Genomic DNA, 18,939 nt, shown 5'->3' on the forward strand with positions numbered 1-18,939 from the left:
TAAACTAAATAATTTGTTATTTAAATATAAAATAATAATAATTTATCTATAAAACTGGTAAAAACTGATAATAATAAAAAACAAAATAATATTAACTTAAATAAAGAATGTAAATTTATGTATTTTAATGTACGAAAAACTAATACAAATCTTAAAATGCAAAAAGAAATAAAAATAAAAACCAAAGCAGCACAATTATGGAAACCTATTAAAATAAAAAACCTGAAACCATTTTTAATACATAAAAAAAACAAACAAATGTTGACTGAAATTTAATAACATTTACATTTATTTTATTTAACTGGATGTACTAAAAAGCTACTAAAACATAAAACACCCCCATTGTCAGCGCCAATAGCCGAGATGCTCAGCGCGACCCAAGTTCGAAGGTCCTTTGCAGATCCCTCCCCTATCTCTGCTCCCCACACTTTCCTGTCTGTAAAATCTCCACTGTCGTATACCAATAAAGGTGAAAAACCCTAAAAAAAAAGAAGTTTAAACATAAAAACACTAAAATTTTTACTAAAATTATCAAAACAAAAAATAATTTATAAATAAAATTTAAAAATTATAAAAATAAAGAAATTTTGGTACTTGAAACTAAATTGTTAACTAAAACTTATTAAAATCTAAAATTATTATATTAATTGATATTAAAATTAATAATTAATTATGTTTCTGTGTGGAGTTTGCATGTTCTCCTCGTGTTGGCATGGCTTTCCTCCTGGTGCTCCGATTTTACCCACAGTCCAAACACATGGGGAATTGGGTAGGCTAAATTGGCCGTAGTGTATGAGTGTGTTTGTGAATGAGTGTGTATGGGTGTTTCCCAGTACTGGGTTGCGGCTTGAATGGCATCCGCTGCGTAAACCATATGCTGGATAAGTTGGCGGTTCATTCCGCTCTGGCGTCCCCTGTTAAATAAGGGAGTAAGCCGAAGGAAAATGAATGAATGAAGTTGATGTATTGAAAAATAAAAACGTGAAAACAAAATAATATGTTAAAAAAAACCTACCTATCTAGCTCAAACTAACAATACAAAGTATCTACAGTTTATACTAAAATAATATTTGATCAGTGTTTAATAATCAAATAACATTTGATTTGAGTTTGTTTTGAGACCTTCGACTAATGAAACGTCATTCAGTGTCAGCAATGGTTTAGATAAATATTCAAAACGGTTCAAGAAATCAAGAGTCTTGAACTATGATCATGATTTTATCTTCTGTTCATGTGTCAAAGACAGAAATAAACACTAGATTCATTTCTTTGGTCAAGATAGTTTTATTAAAGGTAGGTCAGCTCCTCCTCCGTCCACATTCTTGCTACCTAAAGAAGATTTTTCTTTGTTTGTTTGTTTGTTTTGTTGATAGAAATCCAGAAGCTTCCTCAAGATATTGGCTACATTCAGATACACCAAATATACACAGTATGTTATAGTAACCACTGGATGACATTAAACGCCTCCTACAGTCATGAACAAATACTATAGTCATTTACAGTTAACACTATAGTAAACCATACTATAGTAAAGGTTATTATTCTGTTCATCATTTACAACACTGGTAATGAATGCACATCTTACTGTGGTATTAATTATGGCGAACTGATAAATACTGTAGTATACTTTAGTTATTACCACAGTAAACTTTGGGGTATTGTGGTATCCCTTAGGTGCATAAAACTACAGTATTGGGCCATTGGGGTATATATACTCAAGCTGTTGTGTTACCATAGCAATTGTAGAATCAGCACAACAGATTACTTACTCTAGTTGCTGTGCTACCATAGCAACTGTAGAATCCACACAGAAAATTTATGACTATAGCTGTTGTGTTACCATAGCAACTGTTATGGAATCACACAACAGATAATTACTATAGTCGCTGTGCTACCATAGCAACTGTAGAATCAGCACAGCAGATTAATTACTATGGTTGTTGTGGTACCATAGAAACTGTAGAATCACCACAACAGATCAATTGCTATACAGTAGTTGTTGGTTACCATAGCAACTGTAGAATCAGCACAACAGATTAATGCTATAGTCGTTGTGTTATCCATAGCAACTGTAGGATCACAACAACAGATACAACTGTATAGTTGTTGGTGTTGCCCCAGCAAATGTAGAGATCAGCACAAAAGATTAATTACCTATAGGTTGTTGCGTTACCATATGCAACTGTCAATCAGCACAACTGATTAATTGCAATAGTTGTTGTTACCATAGCAACTGTAGAATAGCCACTAAAGATTAATTGCTATAGTTGTTGTGTTACCATAGCAACTGTAGAATAGCCACTACAGACTATTTGCTACAGTTGTTGTGTTACTATAGCAACTGTAGAATTAGCGCAACAGATTAATTACTATAGCTGATATGTACCATAGCAATTGTAGAATCACCACACAGAATTAACTGCTATAGTTGTTGTGTACCATAGTAAACCGTAGAATCAGCACAACAGATTATTTACTATAGTTGCTGTTACCATAGTAGCTGTAGATCACCACAACGCGATTCACTGCTATAATTTGTTGGTGTTACCATAGCAACGTGTAAAATTGCCACTACAGATTAATTGCTAGTTATTGTTACCATAGCAACTGTAGAATTGCCACCTACAGAGTAATTGTACAGTTGTTGTGTACCATGGCAACTGTAGAATCCGCACAACAGATTTCATTGCTATAGTTGTCGTGTTACATAGCAACTGTAGAATAGCCACTACAGATTAATTGCAATAGTTGTTGTTACCATAGCAACTGTAGAATCGACACAACAGATTAATTCCGAAGTTTACTATAGTATGGCTCAAAATCACTATAGTATTTGCTATAAATTACTGTAGTATTTTTCCATGATAGATGGAAAATAGGACAACATCTCCAAAGACAGTAAGGCACCAACAGAGCGGTTCAGTTCACAAGAGCGCAACTGCAGACCAACGCATTCATTTTGTCCTGATAAGTCACGATAAACGCTCCTCGACAACCACGTAAACTTGATTTATTATTCATTCCTTACTGCAGTTTTAAAATCGTTCACTTAATTCCGCCGCACTAGTACAGAAAATCCACCAATGATGCCAGAGAGGACTTTTATTATGGAAATGGAAACAACACATAAAAAATGACCGCTCCATCCTGTTTGTCAAAAAATGTAAGATTATATGTAAATTGATTAGGTACTACTTTACAATAAGTTCCTAGTAGTTAATGAGCTAAATGCTTTAAATAACGGTGAACAATACTTATTGTGTTTTTATAATGCTAAATTAATTGCAGTTAATAAATATGCAACTATAGCTCACATATATATAATAACATTACCAGTGCTGACATCTTATTTTGTTCATGTCATTTTGTTCCTAACATTGAGGCCTTAATGTTAAGTCTCTTTACTTTATTTTTCAATTATAATTAAATATATTTTTCACATTTTAAAGACAGCCAATGGCCTACAGTAAAGATTTTACCCAATTATTAATATCACAATAAATAACGTTGTGAATTATGTTATCATTACCTGGAGTACATTTGAACGAATCTATAGAAATTCGGTGTGAGATTTTTCATCAACAATCAATTGCAAGCATTATACTCAATATTTTGATTTAATTTATACAGCCAGTAATTTATAGTAAGTTTTATTATTTATATGAACACACAGCCAATTTTAATTTTATTTTAGTAGCTAATGGATTATATTTAATATTTAATTGGAATATTTTCAGTTTTTAAGTACCAATTTTCAATTATCTATTTTGCTGGTGGAGATGTTGAGTTAAATAATTAAAAAAAAACACACACAAAAAATGTCAATCCCAGTTGCGCTCAAAATCACAAACACAAGTACTTTCATTTGTTGTCAGGTACCACATCATAAGGCTCTATTATTTTTAAAGTGCATAATACTTGGAGAGCTCGTCAAGAACTTCAGCGACAATAATAATGACATTTCAAAGGACTGTACGAGTGCTTAAAACTGACTAAACGCAGAGACGATACATGAGAATAAAGACCATGAGTACACAACAGTGGCCCCCGAACGATACACACCATCAGAACACGATTAGGCATGGGATGATAACCGGTTTCAAGGTTTACCGCAGTTTGGAAAAGTCAAGGTTTAAAAAAACGTTAACATTTCAGTTATACGTTCCTGTGGTTTTTTAACGTGTTCACTATGATGATTTCATTTAGGCGTTTAGGGTATCTCCAGCAGCAAATGACCATCTACATCAAAAGGTCAGCCCATGATTCAGCTAACAAGTGGCTTACAAATTAACATCCAAGCATGCTACGGATCTAAACAGTGAAGTGATTCAATTTATATCCAAAGAAATGAAAGATATCCTTCTCAAATTGTAAAGAAATCAGCGTTTTGAAAACTAATGAAGACAGCAGAAGTCAATTATTTATTTTATTTATGTAGCCTGACATGTTTACTACTGCTCCAAAACGTTTCTTAAAGTAAAATATACTTGTGTTTAATGGTGAAAAAAAGTAGTTTTTCAACCAAGACATTAAAAAAAAGACACATTTTAGAGCAGTAATACTGTCAAACCGTGATATATTTACCTAAGGTTATCATACTGGCCCATGCCTAGACACGATGTTCAGTTTGTTTGGTGCTAAACACACCACACACACACACAAAAACAACCGCCTTCCACATATCAGAACGAAATCTCGCAGTTTCCCCTTTGCGTTATTAAAATACACAGTAGTGACGTCAAGCAAATAAGGACATTCGTAAGACGAGAGAAGCTCTCGAGTCCCTGATGTTCAGAAATGAGCGCGAGATGATGAGGATGCTCGACTCCCTCGCTAAACTAGGAAGAGGTTTGATGCTCACCGTCGTCCCCTAGTGTGAGGATGGCAAACTGCATGACCGCATGTTTCCTAGTGGCTCCCGGTTTGGGTCGCGGAGATGAATGGGTCAGAAGGAGGCGCTCACTGGTCTACGGACGGGACGAAATCCGGGCGACGTGTCTGGATGATTTTGGGCCGAGCACGCTTTCCACCCTCGGCGTTTTCATCCTCTCCTTCTGAACTGTCGTCTTCGCACACGTGAACGATCACACTGGGTGTGTTGGTGGTCCCGGAGTGGAGCTCGTACTGCTCGCCTGAACACACACACAGCACAGAGGCATGCTAAGTACACATGAAATCAATAATGATCCGAGGCCTATTATGCACTTTTTAAGCGGTTTAAACATTTGTGGCATCAGTGTGTGATATAACCAGCTTCTAATGGTAAAAATGTTTTAATTAAATTTTTTAGGATCCCGCTTGATAAAAACAGTCTGCAGAAACACTTTGATTGACGTTCTGCCTTTGTACGTGTCATCAGAGATGGAAAGCCCCGCCCACTAGTGACCATCTCTCCCTCATTAGCATAGATGTTCACTTGTTTTTGAATCTGCCACTATTGCTGACACACAGCATTTGTAGCTCCGCCCTCTTTTGAAAAGAGCACAATCTCATTTGAATTTAAAGCGACAGTCACCACAACACCACAATTAGGATCAAAGCCTAAAAGGGTCAGTTCAGAGAGTATTAAAAGCATCATTTGTCTGTTATGTTTAGCTAAAACACCTTTAACATACACACTCTTGGGACATCAGAGACTCACATCATGTAAAAGGGCCTGCTTTGAAGGTCCCCTTTAAAAGTCGTCATGCAATCAAAGTGTACTCTTCCTTTTTTTATATGTGTATATAGTAGTTCATGATCTAAACGATGTATCTGTGCACTTCATTATTCTGTACAAATTCATTTGCTCTCATAAACTTTACTCAAATACCTTCTCTCCCCGCTTGAAATTACTTCATTACTTCCTGGTCACATGGAATTCCTTTAGGGCGGGGCTATCAGTGCTTAAGGGCGGGGCTATCTGCATTTCTGCTCTTAATTAGTCCATTCCTCAATCTTTATTTTGTTAGCAATGCCTAACTTTCAACAATCTCTTTGGTTCCCAAAGAACAAAATCATGTACCACCCATTTTTTCTCATTTCAGAACTGTTTCAATTGGATGTACATTATGAAAGCGTTTATCTAACCACCCTTCTGTCTCGCTACACTCCAACTCGCTCTTTAAGATCTCAAAACTCAGGGCTTCTGGTAGTACCTAGAACAGCAAAGTCGAATAAAGGAGATCGAGCCTTCTCATTTATGGCTCCTAAACTCTGGAATAGCCTTGCTGATAATGTCCTAAGCTCAGACACACTCTCACAATTCAAAACTAGATTAAAGACCTATCTGTTTAGTAAAGCATACACTCAGTGCATTACTTAGCAGTATGATATATGAATGCGCTCCACACAGGTTTCTGCATCTCGTTTGTATACCCTATGAGAAGCAGCTACGCTAATTATTCTCTTTATTCTCTATTTCCACCTGGGCAGGGGCGTAGCAACCGGGGGGGACGGGGGGGATCCGTCCCCTTCACTTTTAGAGACAGACCATTTAGAAACAGGGGATTAATAATTATATGAACATATGATCTCATACAGTCCCCCCCCCCTACTTTAAAATGTCCGCAACGCCCCTGCACCTGGGGATACTCTTCCCGAGACCCTCAGACTATGCAGAGTCACTGATGTGATCCAAGACCAGCGACGAGATAATCCCAAGGTTTCCATAATCCTGGACCAGGCCGTATCCTGAGCAGCTGCTGTGGTGGTCATGGAGGAGTGGAGAGCATGTGACGCTCCAAGGACAGACAAGTCTCGCTGACGTCCAGCTTCTCCAGCACCTAGACTGCAGCTCTGCACAAGACGTTTGGCCAGTGTAGAAATAGTCGTGCCCAACTGAGTCTGGTTTCTCTCCAGGTTTTTTAATTCTTTACTTTCGCCAATTGGTGAAGTTTTTCCCTCTCCGCTGTGGCCACTGGCTTGCATGGTTCGGGATCTGTAGAGCTGCGCATCGATGGATTTGCTCTTCAGTGTTTGGACTCTCAGTAGTGATTATTAAACCACACTGAACTGAACTAAACTGAACTGAACTTAACCACTGAAAACTGAACTACACTGTTTATATTCACTATGATCTTCTATGTGAAGCTGCTTTGACACAATCTACATTATAAAAGCGCTATAGAAATAAAGGTGAACTGAATTGAACTGAAAAAAGGACAATCTTTACTTCTGTTTTATGGAGACTTTCAAGGAAATTGGCGGCCATATTTGCATTCCATCTATTCTTTTGATCAATTTAAATGTGGATTAGGTAATTGCCTTTAAAAACAATTATTTTGTTATGCTGGTTAAAAATTGTGATCCCAAAATGTATATGTATTTTAATATTGTGTGGTAGGTGTAGAACCAAGATAAATTTGTCCAGTCAAAACGTTCGGACCGAACATTATGATAGGCTGTCATACCTGTCTGTCAAAAATATGTAAATGATACCTCTGCGCACCTTGTTCACACAAAAAGGATTACGTTATCAGCATGTTCATGGATACGATTCATCATGAATGTCCAAACATGTCCAAACTCTTTAGTCTGACATTGCTCCTTCTGATTGAGTCTTCATCCCCCAATGCCCAGCTTGTTATGGGAAACTAGTTCCAGTCAACACATTGTAGACTTGTTTTTTCTGTATATAAGGTTGCACTAGTGTCGTTTTTTAAAATTATTTATTTATTTATTTATTTATTTATTTATTTATTTATTTATTTATTTATTATTTATTTATTTATTCATTTATTTTTATCTTTTTATTATTTATTTATTTTTTATTATATTTGCTCTAAATACTCTTCAGTGTATTTGCTTATTGTTACATGTTTATGTTTTTGTATATTTTTGTAATGTTTCACAATGTGTAAATAAATATATATATATATATATATATATATATATATAAAAACTATTCTGATTAGTAATGTGTTGAAAAACTCTTCGTTAAACAGAACTTGGGGAAAAAATATGAAAGAATTGAAATTTAACAGGAGGGCTAATAATTCTGACTTCAACTGTACTTTAACAGTGCAGCACAATGAAGGGTTTTCAGTCTGAGAGTACATATGGTAATGAGGTAAATGGGTTATACCTGGTCCTAGTTTAGACACGGCACACAACAGGTCATAGTTGATGACGGGCGTTGCGTCCTGCGACTGTGCCCAGCCAACAGGGGGCGACGCTGGAGGAGAAATCAGGAACTGCTTGTCTGGTTTTGGAGGCTCAAGACGAGGACTGCCGATATGTACAGACTACACAGAGAAATGGAGGAAAAAAAATGATCAGAGGCATTTATTTATATCACATTGACACTTTAAGCTTTGAACTACAGGAATCCACAATATAAATGTATGTGAAGCTCAACATACCACATGGGTCATGTTTTCTAACTCTCTGAAACTGACCCTTTTAAGCTTCCCAAATTGTGGTGTTTTGGAGACTGTCGCTTTAAGTTTAAATGAGATGTGGAGGGCGGAGCTACAAATGCCTATGTGTCAGCATAGTGGCAGATTCAAAGCAGGACTAACATTATCTGTATAAAAAAAATGCGAACATCAGTGTATCAGAATGCGTCAGTCTATGGAGACTCCTGTTCATTTGTGCTTCATCTAAAACTCCACATCTAGAATCCTCTTAGTCTATGCTGACATTATCTTCAGCAGCTCAAACACTCTAATGGCTTATGGACAGACGGCTGCTTCTCACTCAGGGCTGTTGTTTATGCTAATGAGGAAGAGATGGGCACTAGTGGGCGGAGCTTCCCCCTCTGATGACACGTACAAAAGGGAGAATGTCAATCTGCAGACTGTTTTTATCAAGCGTGATCATAAAAAATACAATTAATTGATCTTTTACCGTTCAAGGCTGGATATATTCACACACTTTTTACCACACACAATGTTTAAACCCCCTTTAAAAAGATTTTTGCATAATAGGTCCCCCCTTTAACGAACACAAATACCATGCTAAACATTGAAGCACCTCATATTATACTTATATGAAATAATTATTGTTATATTATGATTATAAAATAATGCGAGTGCACATTAGCGTTAATTTTCGTGTCACCTGAGCAAAATACAGGCGCATCTCCTTTCCATTGAAGTCACTTTTATGCAGCTTGACTCGAGCCTCGGCCGCCGCCAGCGCATCCGTGAAGTTGATCCGAACTCGTCTGAAGCTTTTGAAGAACTGGAATGATGTGCCAGGATCCAAACGCACGAAACAAAGCCTCAAACTGCTCCTGATGATGAAAAACCAGACAAAACGGTCAAATTGCGAGACGCAGATGAAACTAGACAATCACACTTTCATCACAGGAGAATTACAGAAAACAAGGCAACTTCCTTCATGACTGCAAACATCAGGTATGAGTGTAAACAGAAACCTACAGGCCTCCAATCGTAAATCCTTCTTGCATATATAGTGAAGTCACGAAATAATTCCTACCCCTGGCAAATTCTGACATTAAAGATTTTGTTGAAGCTGAAAATACTTTTTCCCCCACAATCAGGGTGTCGCTAGACCCAATTCATTGGAGCACGTGCCCCAGTAAAAATCTCCAGTGCCCCAGTAAATGCATTGAGATATGGTTTACTTCATATGCAAGTGTATTTATTAAGAGTGTAATTCCGAAATAAAGACGTTATTCTCTATGTGCAACCAAACCAACGCTGGTGAAAAACGCTGGTGATTTTTTTTTTTGTATGAAGCAAAATAGAGGGATGATGAGTCAGGGAGGTAAGACTTAATAAATCTAACTCTCTGCCATGTGTCAAAGTCTAATTTCATTCAAATGAAGTTAATATTTATGCAAAACATTTCTTAAATTATCTTAGCATCACTCCAGTTGTGTCTTAACATTACATACATATACATTATTATTATTTTATTTTATTTATTTATTTTTTCTTTGTGGGGGGAAACGGGTGCATGCCCAGAGCCAGTAGAGCTTTATGTCTAGTAACGCCCCTGCCCCAAATGATGCCTTTTATATATTGTCTTATTATCCTTGGGAGAATCCGGGGTCAATTCTGGTACAAAAAAAATACAAAACAACCAAACTTGCTGGTTGAATAAAAGCAACTTTAAGTCCAGAAAGGACAGTGCTATAAAGAATTTTGGGCGTGAAAATCTAGTAGCCCAAAGATCTGAGGCTATTGTTGTTTCAGTCAGGCTATCAAAATCTATCTACACTGTGATACACAATGGTTACAGGCTTCCAACATTCATCCATTCATTAATTTTCCTTCGGCTTTTTATTCATCAGGGGTCACCACAGCGGAATGAACCGCCAACTTATCCATTCCTAAAATAACTTATTTTGTGTTCCACAGAACTCATGTGAAGCTCATAAAGGTTTGAAACAAGTAAAGGGTGAGTAAATGATGACTGTGCTTTCATTTTTGTGTGAACTATACCTGTAAGCTGATTTATTCACTCTCAGGCCACTGAAGATGAAGGTGCCTTTTCTTCACTAAATAAAAAAAGTGTTTTGTTTTGGGGTTTTTTATCTCAAAAACAAGTAATTATTGACTTGCACATGAATCACCAAGGACCACAGATTCAGCTAAAAATATTTTAAAAGAAGAATTTATTTACAATATTTATTAGTTTAGTGGCTTTACAGTACACTCTCAGAAATAAAGGTGTGCAAGCTGTCACTGGGGTGGTACCTTTTCAAAAAGGGTCCATATTGGTACCTCAAACGTATATATTAGTACCTAAAAACTTTATGAGGAACACTTTTGTACTTTTTAGGTACTAATATGTACCCTTGAGGTATTAATATGGACCTTTAGGTACAAATTTGTATCTTTTGAAAAGGTACCACCCCAGTGACAGCTCACGTACCTTTATTTCAGAGAGTGTAGTTTAGGGTCTTTTCAATTCTTTTATTTTTCCTCACTTTCTTTCACAAGCAGGAAAATCCTGCCTTAGACCTTATATATACCTTATATAGACCTTATGTAGAAATAGTTTTGACATACAGTTGAAGTCAGAATTATTAGCCCCCTGAATTATTAGCCCCCCTGTTTATTTTTTCCCCATTTTCTGTTTAACGGAGAGCAGATTTCTTCAACACATTTCTAATCATAATAGTTTTAATAACTCATCTCTAATAACTGATTTATTTTCTCTTTGTCATGATGACAGTAAATAATATTAGACTAGATATTCTTCAAGACACTTCTATACAGCTTAAAGTGACATTTAAAGGCTTAACTAGGTTAATTAGGTTAACTAGGCAGGTTAAGGTAATTAGGCAAGTTATTGTATAACGATGGTTTGTTCTGTAGACCAGCGTTTCCCAACCCTGTTCCTGGAGGCACACCAACAGTACATATTTTGGATGTCTCCCTTATCTGACCCATTCACTTCAGGTTTCGGGGAGTCTGTTCTAATGTTCTGATGAGTTGATTCAGGTGTGTTTGATTAGAGAGAGGTTGAAAATGTGTACTGTTGGTGTGCCTTCAGGAACAGGGTTGGGAAACACCGCTGTAGACTATCGAAACAAATACATAGCTTAAAGGGGCTAATAATTTTGACCTTAAAATGGTTTTTAAAAAATTAAAAACTGCTTTTATTCTAGCCGAAATAAAACAAAAAAAATATTACTGTGAACATTTCCTTCCTCTGTTAAACATCATTTGGGAAATATTTAAAAAAGGAAAAATAAATTCAAAGGGGGCTAATATTTTGACTTCAACTGTAAGTGTGTGTACTGTGCATATTTATTGGAGGTGTGAACCTACACTAGTCTCACGGTTGGGTTACGATTATTATGCCATCAATTCGGTTTGATTCGATATCTCGGTGCATCATGGTGCATTGATGATGCTTTCCATACACAATTATATTTTACTTCACAGCACAACAAAAATGTATTTATATTTATATGTTATTTGTAATACAATTTTGTCCTTTAATACGAACAGTCAGAACTGGACCTTTGATTTGGTTCCTCTATACTGAAGACAAACTAGAGTTTCATCAAGAGGTGACTGTGAATAACTGATGATTATTTCTACAGCCATTTCTGTTCAATAATTTGAATAATGTACTAATTAACATTAGTTAGAGTTCAAGATACATTAGAAACGCTGGTTAAACTGCATCAGCTGTGTGGACATACAGTGGGGCTTATAATTCAAACGCTTTAAGTAATGTATTTTATTTTATTGATTTTTTGTGTGTGATTTGTATTTGTTTTCTCCTGCTCAACGACGGCAGATGACATTTAGCTTTGTGGCTAATTCTGGATCAGTTCTCTGGCTGTCCATTGTCCCTGTTATGTAATGAGCAAAACCAAGAGTCACCTTTATCTTTGGTGGCCTTATGGGATGAGTAAACTAACTGTACATTTTCATTTATTCTATCTATCTATCTATCTATCTATCTATCTATCTATCTATCTATCTATCTATCTATCTATCTATCTATCCATCCATTTGTCTGTCTTTCTATCCATCCATCCATCTATCCATCTATCTATCTATCCATCTATCTATCCATTTGTCTGTCTTTCTATCCATCTATCTATCTATCCGTCTATCTGTCTGTCTGTCTGTCTGTCTATCCATCCATCCATCCATCTAGTAATTTGTCTGTCTATCTATCTGTCTGTCTGTCTGTCTGTCTGTCTATCTATCTGTCTTTCTATCCATCCATCCATCCATCCATCCGTCTGTCTTTCTATCCATCCATCTATCCATCCATCTATCTATCCATCTGTCAGTATAAAAAAAGTTGTACTTGTTTGTTGTTCTTTTCTGTTCCACAAAGTTGCTTTGGATGAATAATAAATGAATGTAAATATAGCTATTCCCATGTTAGGCCGCTTTAAACTGGTGTATACTGTATGCAAGAAGTCAATAAGCAAAAAAAAAAGGTAACACTTTATTTTGATGGTCCATTTGAGTATTAGTAACTGACTATAACAAACTTTGCAGGTACATGCCAACTTACCTTAACCCCAACCAAACAGTCTACTTATAATCTAATGAGAATTAGTTGGCATGTAGATGCAATGTAACTTAAATTCAACATACAGACCATCAAAATAAAGTGTGACCAAGGATTTAATAAGCAAGCTGTCATATCATTTTAATTTCTTTTTCTTATTGTTTCCAACATGTGTTTCTGTTATTGTCTCTATATTGCAGTAAATTATGCATGCAGCGATGTATTTTCTATTAATTCAACAATGATTTGACTGAAATTATATTGGCTTAAATTAACCGAATAAGGTTGAGGGTGATCATCGTCACCAAAGCTTAACTTATTTTAAATTAAAAAAATATGTAAAAACGTAAACATTTTGCAATAATATATTTAAAATAATAATAAAATATAAAATATTTAAAATAGCTACTTTCTATTTTTAAACACTGTAACATGTCATTTATCCCATTTTATAAAACACGAGACCCTTCAATAATTTATATTGAGACTCATGTACTTCTCCAACCATGGATTCCCCAACATCCCCTTCCTCCTACCCCCATAGTTTGTTTATTTATTTATTTATTTATTTATTTATTTATTTATTTATTTATTTATTTATTTATTTATTTATTATTATTATTATTATATTTGATTTGTTTAATTAAATTATTTTATTCATTACTTTTTCTTATTTTTATTATGTTAATTTGTTTGTAATAAGTAGGTTTGTGTTGTAAAAATAAAAGGAAAAACTATACAAAAAATACCTTTGTTACAGAATACCTGCAATGTATTGCACTTTGATTTCTCAAAAACACAATATAAAAATGGTCCTTTATCCCTGTCAATTTTTCAGCATCATTACAACCCACAATCCTTGAATATATGTATATACACACACAATACACTTATATTAACTTGAAGAATAAGAAACATTTCTGATTATTATCAATTTTAAAAACAATTATCCCGTTTAACAACTTAATTATTATATTGTACTTGAGTTGAATTTAAAGGTAAATAAATAATTAGGCATTTAAAATCAATTATATTGTCTTTACTGTCACTTCTAATCAATATTACACATCCTTATCGAATAAAAGTATTAAAAACAAACCCTAAACACATAAACATACACCAACACTCTCCATTTTAAGCATCTAATCCTTTTGTTGACAGCAGAAAAAAGAAAGGAGAGTTGGAAAAAGAGCCATCATTGAAGATCAGCAGATTAACATAACCAGCTTAGTTTACTACAGTATGCATCCCAAGTAAAGAACAATCCACATCTTTAAGCTCACATCACATTCACAAACAAAACAACCATTAATATGACGCAAAATTAACCTGAAATAAAACACGATCTACACATCCACAGTCTTACCCGAATGTGTGTGCGAGTGAATATCTCGTAGTCCACCACTGTGGCCACCAGACAGGAATTACAGCACTTAGTAGTCTTGAGATGCATGGTTGAGTTTTCAGAAAATTATTCACGCAGATTTACTCTACACTACGGTTATTTCTGATAGAAAGCAAGCATGTAAATCTGCTCTTCAACACGTGCAGCAGAAGTTTCTAGCCGGCGCTCAGCAGTGCAGAGAGGTCACGGCTTTACACACCGCTTTATCTGCTGCTGATTATAGCATAGCACCGCCCTCTCAGCTCCTCCCAGCCTCAATTATTCGCCCTCCTGTTAATTCCTTTTTCAAATATTTGCCAAATGATGTTTAAAAGATTCAGGAATTTTCACAGTATTTCCTATAATATTTTTTCTTCTTATTTGTTTTAATTCGGCTAGAATAAAAGCAGTTTTTAATTTTTTTAACGCATTTTAAGGTCAATATTATTAGCCCCCTTAAGCAATATATGTTTTGGATTGTCTCCAGAACAAACCTTTAACCTAAAGAACCATGTTAAGCCTTTAAATGTCACTTTAAGCTGAATACTAGTATCTTAAAGAATATCTAGGCAATTATTATGTGCTGTCATCATGACAAAGATAAAATAAATCAGTTATTAAAACTATTATGTGAAGCAATTGGGAGGGAAATATACAGGAGGGCTAATAATTCTGACTTCAACATGCATATCTCAATTCAACTCCATTCAAAATGGCTTTATTGGTATGATTGTAAATAATAACACAACATTGCCAAAGCTTGAAATATGTGGACAACTTTAAAAATATAATGACAACATATATTTTAAATAACAGAAACAAAATATCATAATTTAAATAAAGTAAACCACGGGTGTCTAAACTCGGTCCTGGAGGGCCGGTGTCCTACCGTGTTTAGCTCCAACTTGCTTCAACACACCTGCCATATATACTAGGGCTGTTTCTCAATTCCAAGAACGCAGAGACCGGTCTTGCCAGGTGTACTTGGAAAAACGAACTCAGGAGACCACGAGAACAGAGAACGCGTCTTGTGAGGAATGAGATGCTGCGTTCTTCCTGATGGTCACGTGACCATTTTTAATGGAAAATTATTTAAACAGTACAACATTCATACAACGATTTATTGTTTTTCCGCCTTTCAAAATATATACTCTGCATAAAAACATTATAAATATATGTTGCACAATATAAATAAAACAGATTTAATATGAATTTCAGCAAACAAACACATTAAATGTGTTCATTCCTTTATTAAGATGTTCATGGTCATGTTTATATTCACAGTTTCATTTAGGGAAACTCCTGAGGTAAATAAGTGATATCTCTGAACTTTAATAATAAATCTAAATAAAATGCTGCACTTCTCACCTCCAGTCGCAATGACTTCTGGGACTTCTAGAGCGAGATCGATGCTCAAGTCTGCAGGTTGTTGCTAGATCAGATACGTTTGCAGCCGGAAGTTAACGAGAAATATTTCTATTATTTATTAATATTCCCATTTATTGTATTTTATTAACGTCTACCCCCACCCCAACCATAAACCCAACCGTCACAGTAATGTAAAAACAGCTGTTGTACTGAGTATCTATTAAATTATCTATTAAATTACCCAATAAATTGTATTTTATTAACGTCTACCCCCACTCCAACCCTAAACCCACCCGTCACAGTACTGTAAGAATATTCACTATTGTTATACAGTGTCATAAACAAATGCTGCTTTATTAATGTGCCTTTCGCACTTCCGGCCGGCCGCATATCCAATCTAGACTTTACCAATGCTGCGTCCCAATTCGCATACCATCCTTCCTAAATAGTATTTGAAAGTAGAATTAGTACGTCCCAAATCGTAGTATGTTGAAAAGAGTATGCCAAAGGTTCCCGGATGGTTTACTATTTCCGGTAAAAACTCGAAGTGTAGAAGCGTCCATACTCTAACCGCTGATATTGCCCACAATACACTGCGAGTAGGACGTGAATTCGATTAGAACTACAAACGCGGGTGAAAAGTGTAAACAAACTACAATCATGATGGCAGGTTAATCTCCCATTCACCAGTCTTTCATGCAGAGAAATCTCCTCAGGTGTTTGGATAATTCTGCATTCAGACGTTAATGTCCAAAGATGTCTATATAGGTTCAGTATTGTTGTTGCGAGACCAACCGTCAGTTAGAGAGGCTTCGGTAAAGATGTTTGTATGACTGTTAACTAATATCTAGGCCACTGGAACATGTTTTAATCACGTTTACTGTGTTATATTTCATCTGCAACAACAATACTGAACTTATATAAAGACATCTTTGGACATTAACATCTGAATGCAGAATTATCCAAACACCTGAGGAGATTTCTCTGCATGAAAGACTCGTGAATGGCAGATTAACCTGCTTCTGCTGCTTCTCCAGTAAGGTAGGAAATTAAATATGAAAGAAATGTGGATGATTGACAAGGCTCATCATAACTAAGCAACACAACGATCTGTTAACGAGGAAGTAGTGTGTCCCAAAAGCTTGCATACTCTTCTGTTACACACTCAAAAGTGTGTACTTTTCCTTCACAAAAAAAAGTACATACTTTTAGGGTGTAGTATGCGAATTGGGACGCAGCACAAGTCTGCATCAGTGCGTCCTCGATATCAAGAACACATCCGGGAGTTCCACGCGTCCTCCATTCTTGCGGTCTTGAGTATTGGAACTGAACTTTGACAGCTGATGATGACGTTACATGAGAACGCAAGACCGCTGAAGAACGCATATTGAGAAACAGCTTAGGCTTCTAGTATATCTAATAAGAGCTTGATTAGCTGGTTTAGGTGTGTTTGATTAGGATTGGAGCTATACTCTCCAGGACACCGGCCCTGATTTAAACCATGAAACTAAGTAAAAGCATAGTGTTTAACATATAAATAGACTAAAAGTCACTGTGGTAGACAGTAGGGAAACAGTAATCATGTAGTAATGCAGTGATACATCACACGCACACATATAAAAGTATCTCTCTTTCGCTCTCTCTCTCTTTACTGTCAGCTCCTCCCTTCATCTCTCTCTCTCTCTGTTCGTCTATTGTTGTGACTTGGATGAAGATCAGAACACACTTTGTCCAATTTATGCAGAAATCCAAGTAATGCTAAATGGTTCATATGCTTTTTCTTGCTATATATGGGTGACATGGTGGCTCAGTGGGTAGCACAATCGCCTCGCAGCAAGAAGGTCACTGGTTCGAGTCCTGGCTAGGTAAGTTGGCATTTCTGTGTGGAGTTTGCATTCTTCCCGTGTTGACGTGGGTTTCCTCTAGGTGGTCTGGTTTCCCCCACAAGTCCAAAAACACGTGGTATAGGTGAATTGGATGGGCTAAATGGGCCGTAGTGTATGAGTGTGAATGAGCGTGTATTGATGCTTCCCAGTACTGGGTTGCAGCTGGAAGGGCATCGCCGCATAAAACATATGCTGGATAAGTTGGCAGTTCATTCCACCGTGGCGACCCCTGATTAATAAAGGGACTAAGTCGAAAAGAAAATGAATATATGTTCTTAATGTTCTCTCTCTCCCTCTGTTTCCGCCTGTCTCTCTCTCTCTCTCTCTTCTCTGCTGACTAACGCTGATGAGGATCTGTAAACTCCTGCGTCCATCACTCCTGCACTTTCTCCTCTCGCTTCAGCAGATTTCCATGTTGGTAATCAATCCTCCATCTCTGACTTTTCCATCCCGCAGCCTGCATTCATTTAGGAACAAACCCAAGCGTTTGTTTTCTCTAATGTCACTTCAAGCTAAAAAGAGCAAGACTGAACCGGACACCACAACTAATATACAATAACCAGCGGCTCCAGCAGAGTCTGTATCATTTAATGCTGAAAAAAATGCACTTTTATTCACTATTATGCACATTATTCATTATTATTTGTATTAAAATTTACTGTGAAATATTATAGTGCAGAAAAACATGAAATAATTTTCTTACCCAAATCAAGCATCTTGTAAACGTTGTTTTTATTAGCATTATTTATTATTAGTAAAACTTTGTGTTCAAAAAAAGCGCATTACAAATAAAATGTATTATTATTATTAATAAATTGTATTATTATTATTATTATTATTATTATTATTATTATCATTATTAATTTTTATTATTAATACATTTTATTATTATTATTATTATTAATTTTTATTATTATTATTATTAATACATTTTATTATTATTTTTTTTTTTTTTTATTATTATTAATACATTTTATTATTATTATTATTATTATTAATTTTTATTATTAATACATTTTATTATTATTATTAATTTTTATTATTAATACATTTTATTATTATTATTAATATATTTTATTATTATTATTATTATTATTATTATTATTATTATTAATTTTTATTATTATTATTAATACATTTTATTATTATTATTATTATTAATATATTTTATTATTATTATTATTATTATTAATTTTTATTATTATTATTAATACATTTTATTATTATTATTATTATTATTATAAATTATTATTATTAATACATTTTATTATTATTATTATTATTATTAATAATATATTTTATTATTATTATTATTATAAATTTTTATTATTATTATTAATACATTTTATTATTATTATTATT

The 18,939-nt window shown here is 35.0% G+C and overlaps 1 protein-coding gene across 1 annotated transcript in view; it reads right to left on the minus strand.

Moving 5' to 3' along the window:
* Window positions 1-4,640: 4,640 nt before the first annotated feature.
* rcan1b (regulator of calcineurin 1b) overlaps window positions 4,641-18,939 on the minus strand; it is a 28,720-nt gene continuing 14,421 nt past the window's right edge. The window contains 4 exon segments of the mRNA XM_056463593.1: window positions 4,641-5,132; window positions 8,066-8,225; window positions 9,043-9,186; window positions 9,188-9,217. Of these exon segments, the coding sequence (XP_056319568.1) occupies window positions 4,960-5,132; window positions 8,066-8,225; window positions 9,043-9,186; window positions 9,188-9,217 (507 nt within the window). The 3' untranslated portion in view covers window positions 4,641-4,959.

The sequence above is a fragment of the Danio aesculapii genome, chromosome 1 (assembly GCF_903798145.1).
Source record: "Danio aesculapii chromosome 1, fDanAes4.1, whole genome shotgun sequence".
Lineage (NCBI taxonomy): Eukaryota > Metazoa > Chordata > Actinopteri > Cypriniformes > Danionidae > Danio > Danio aesculapii.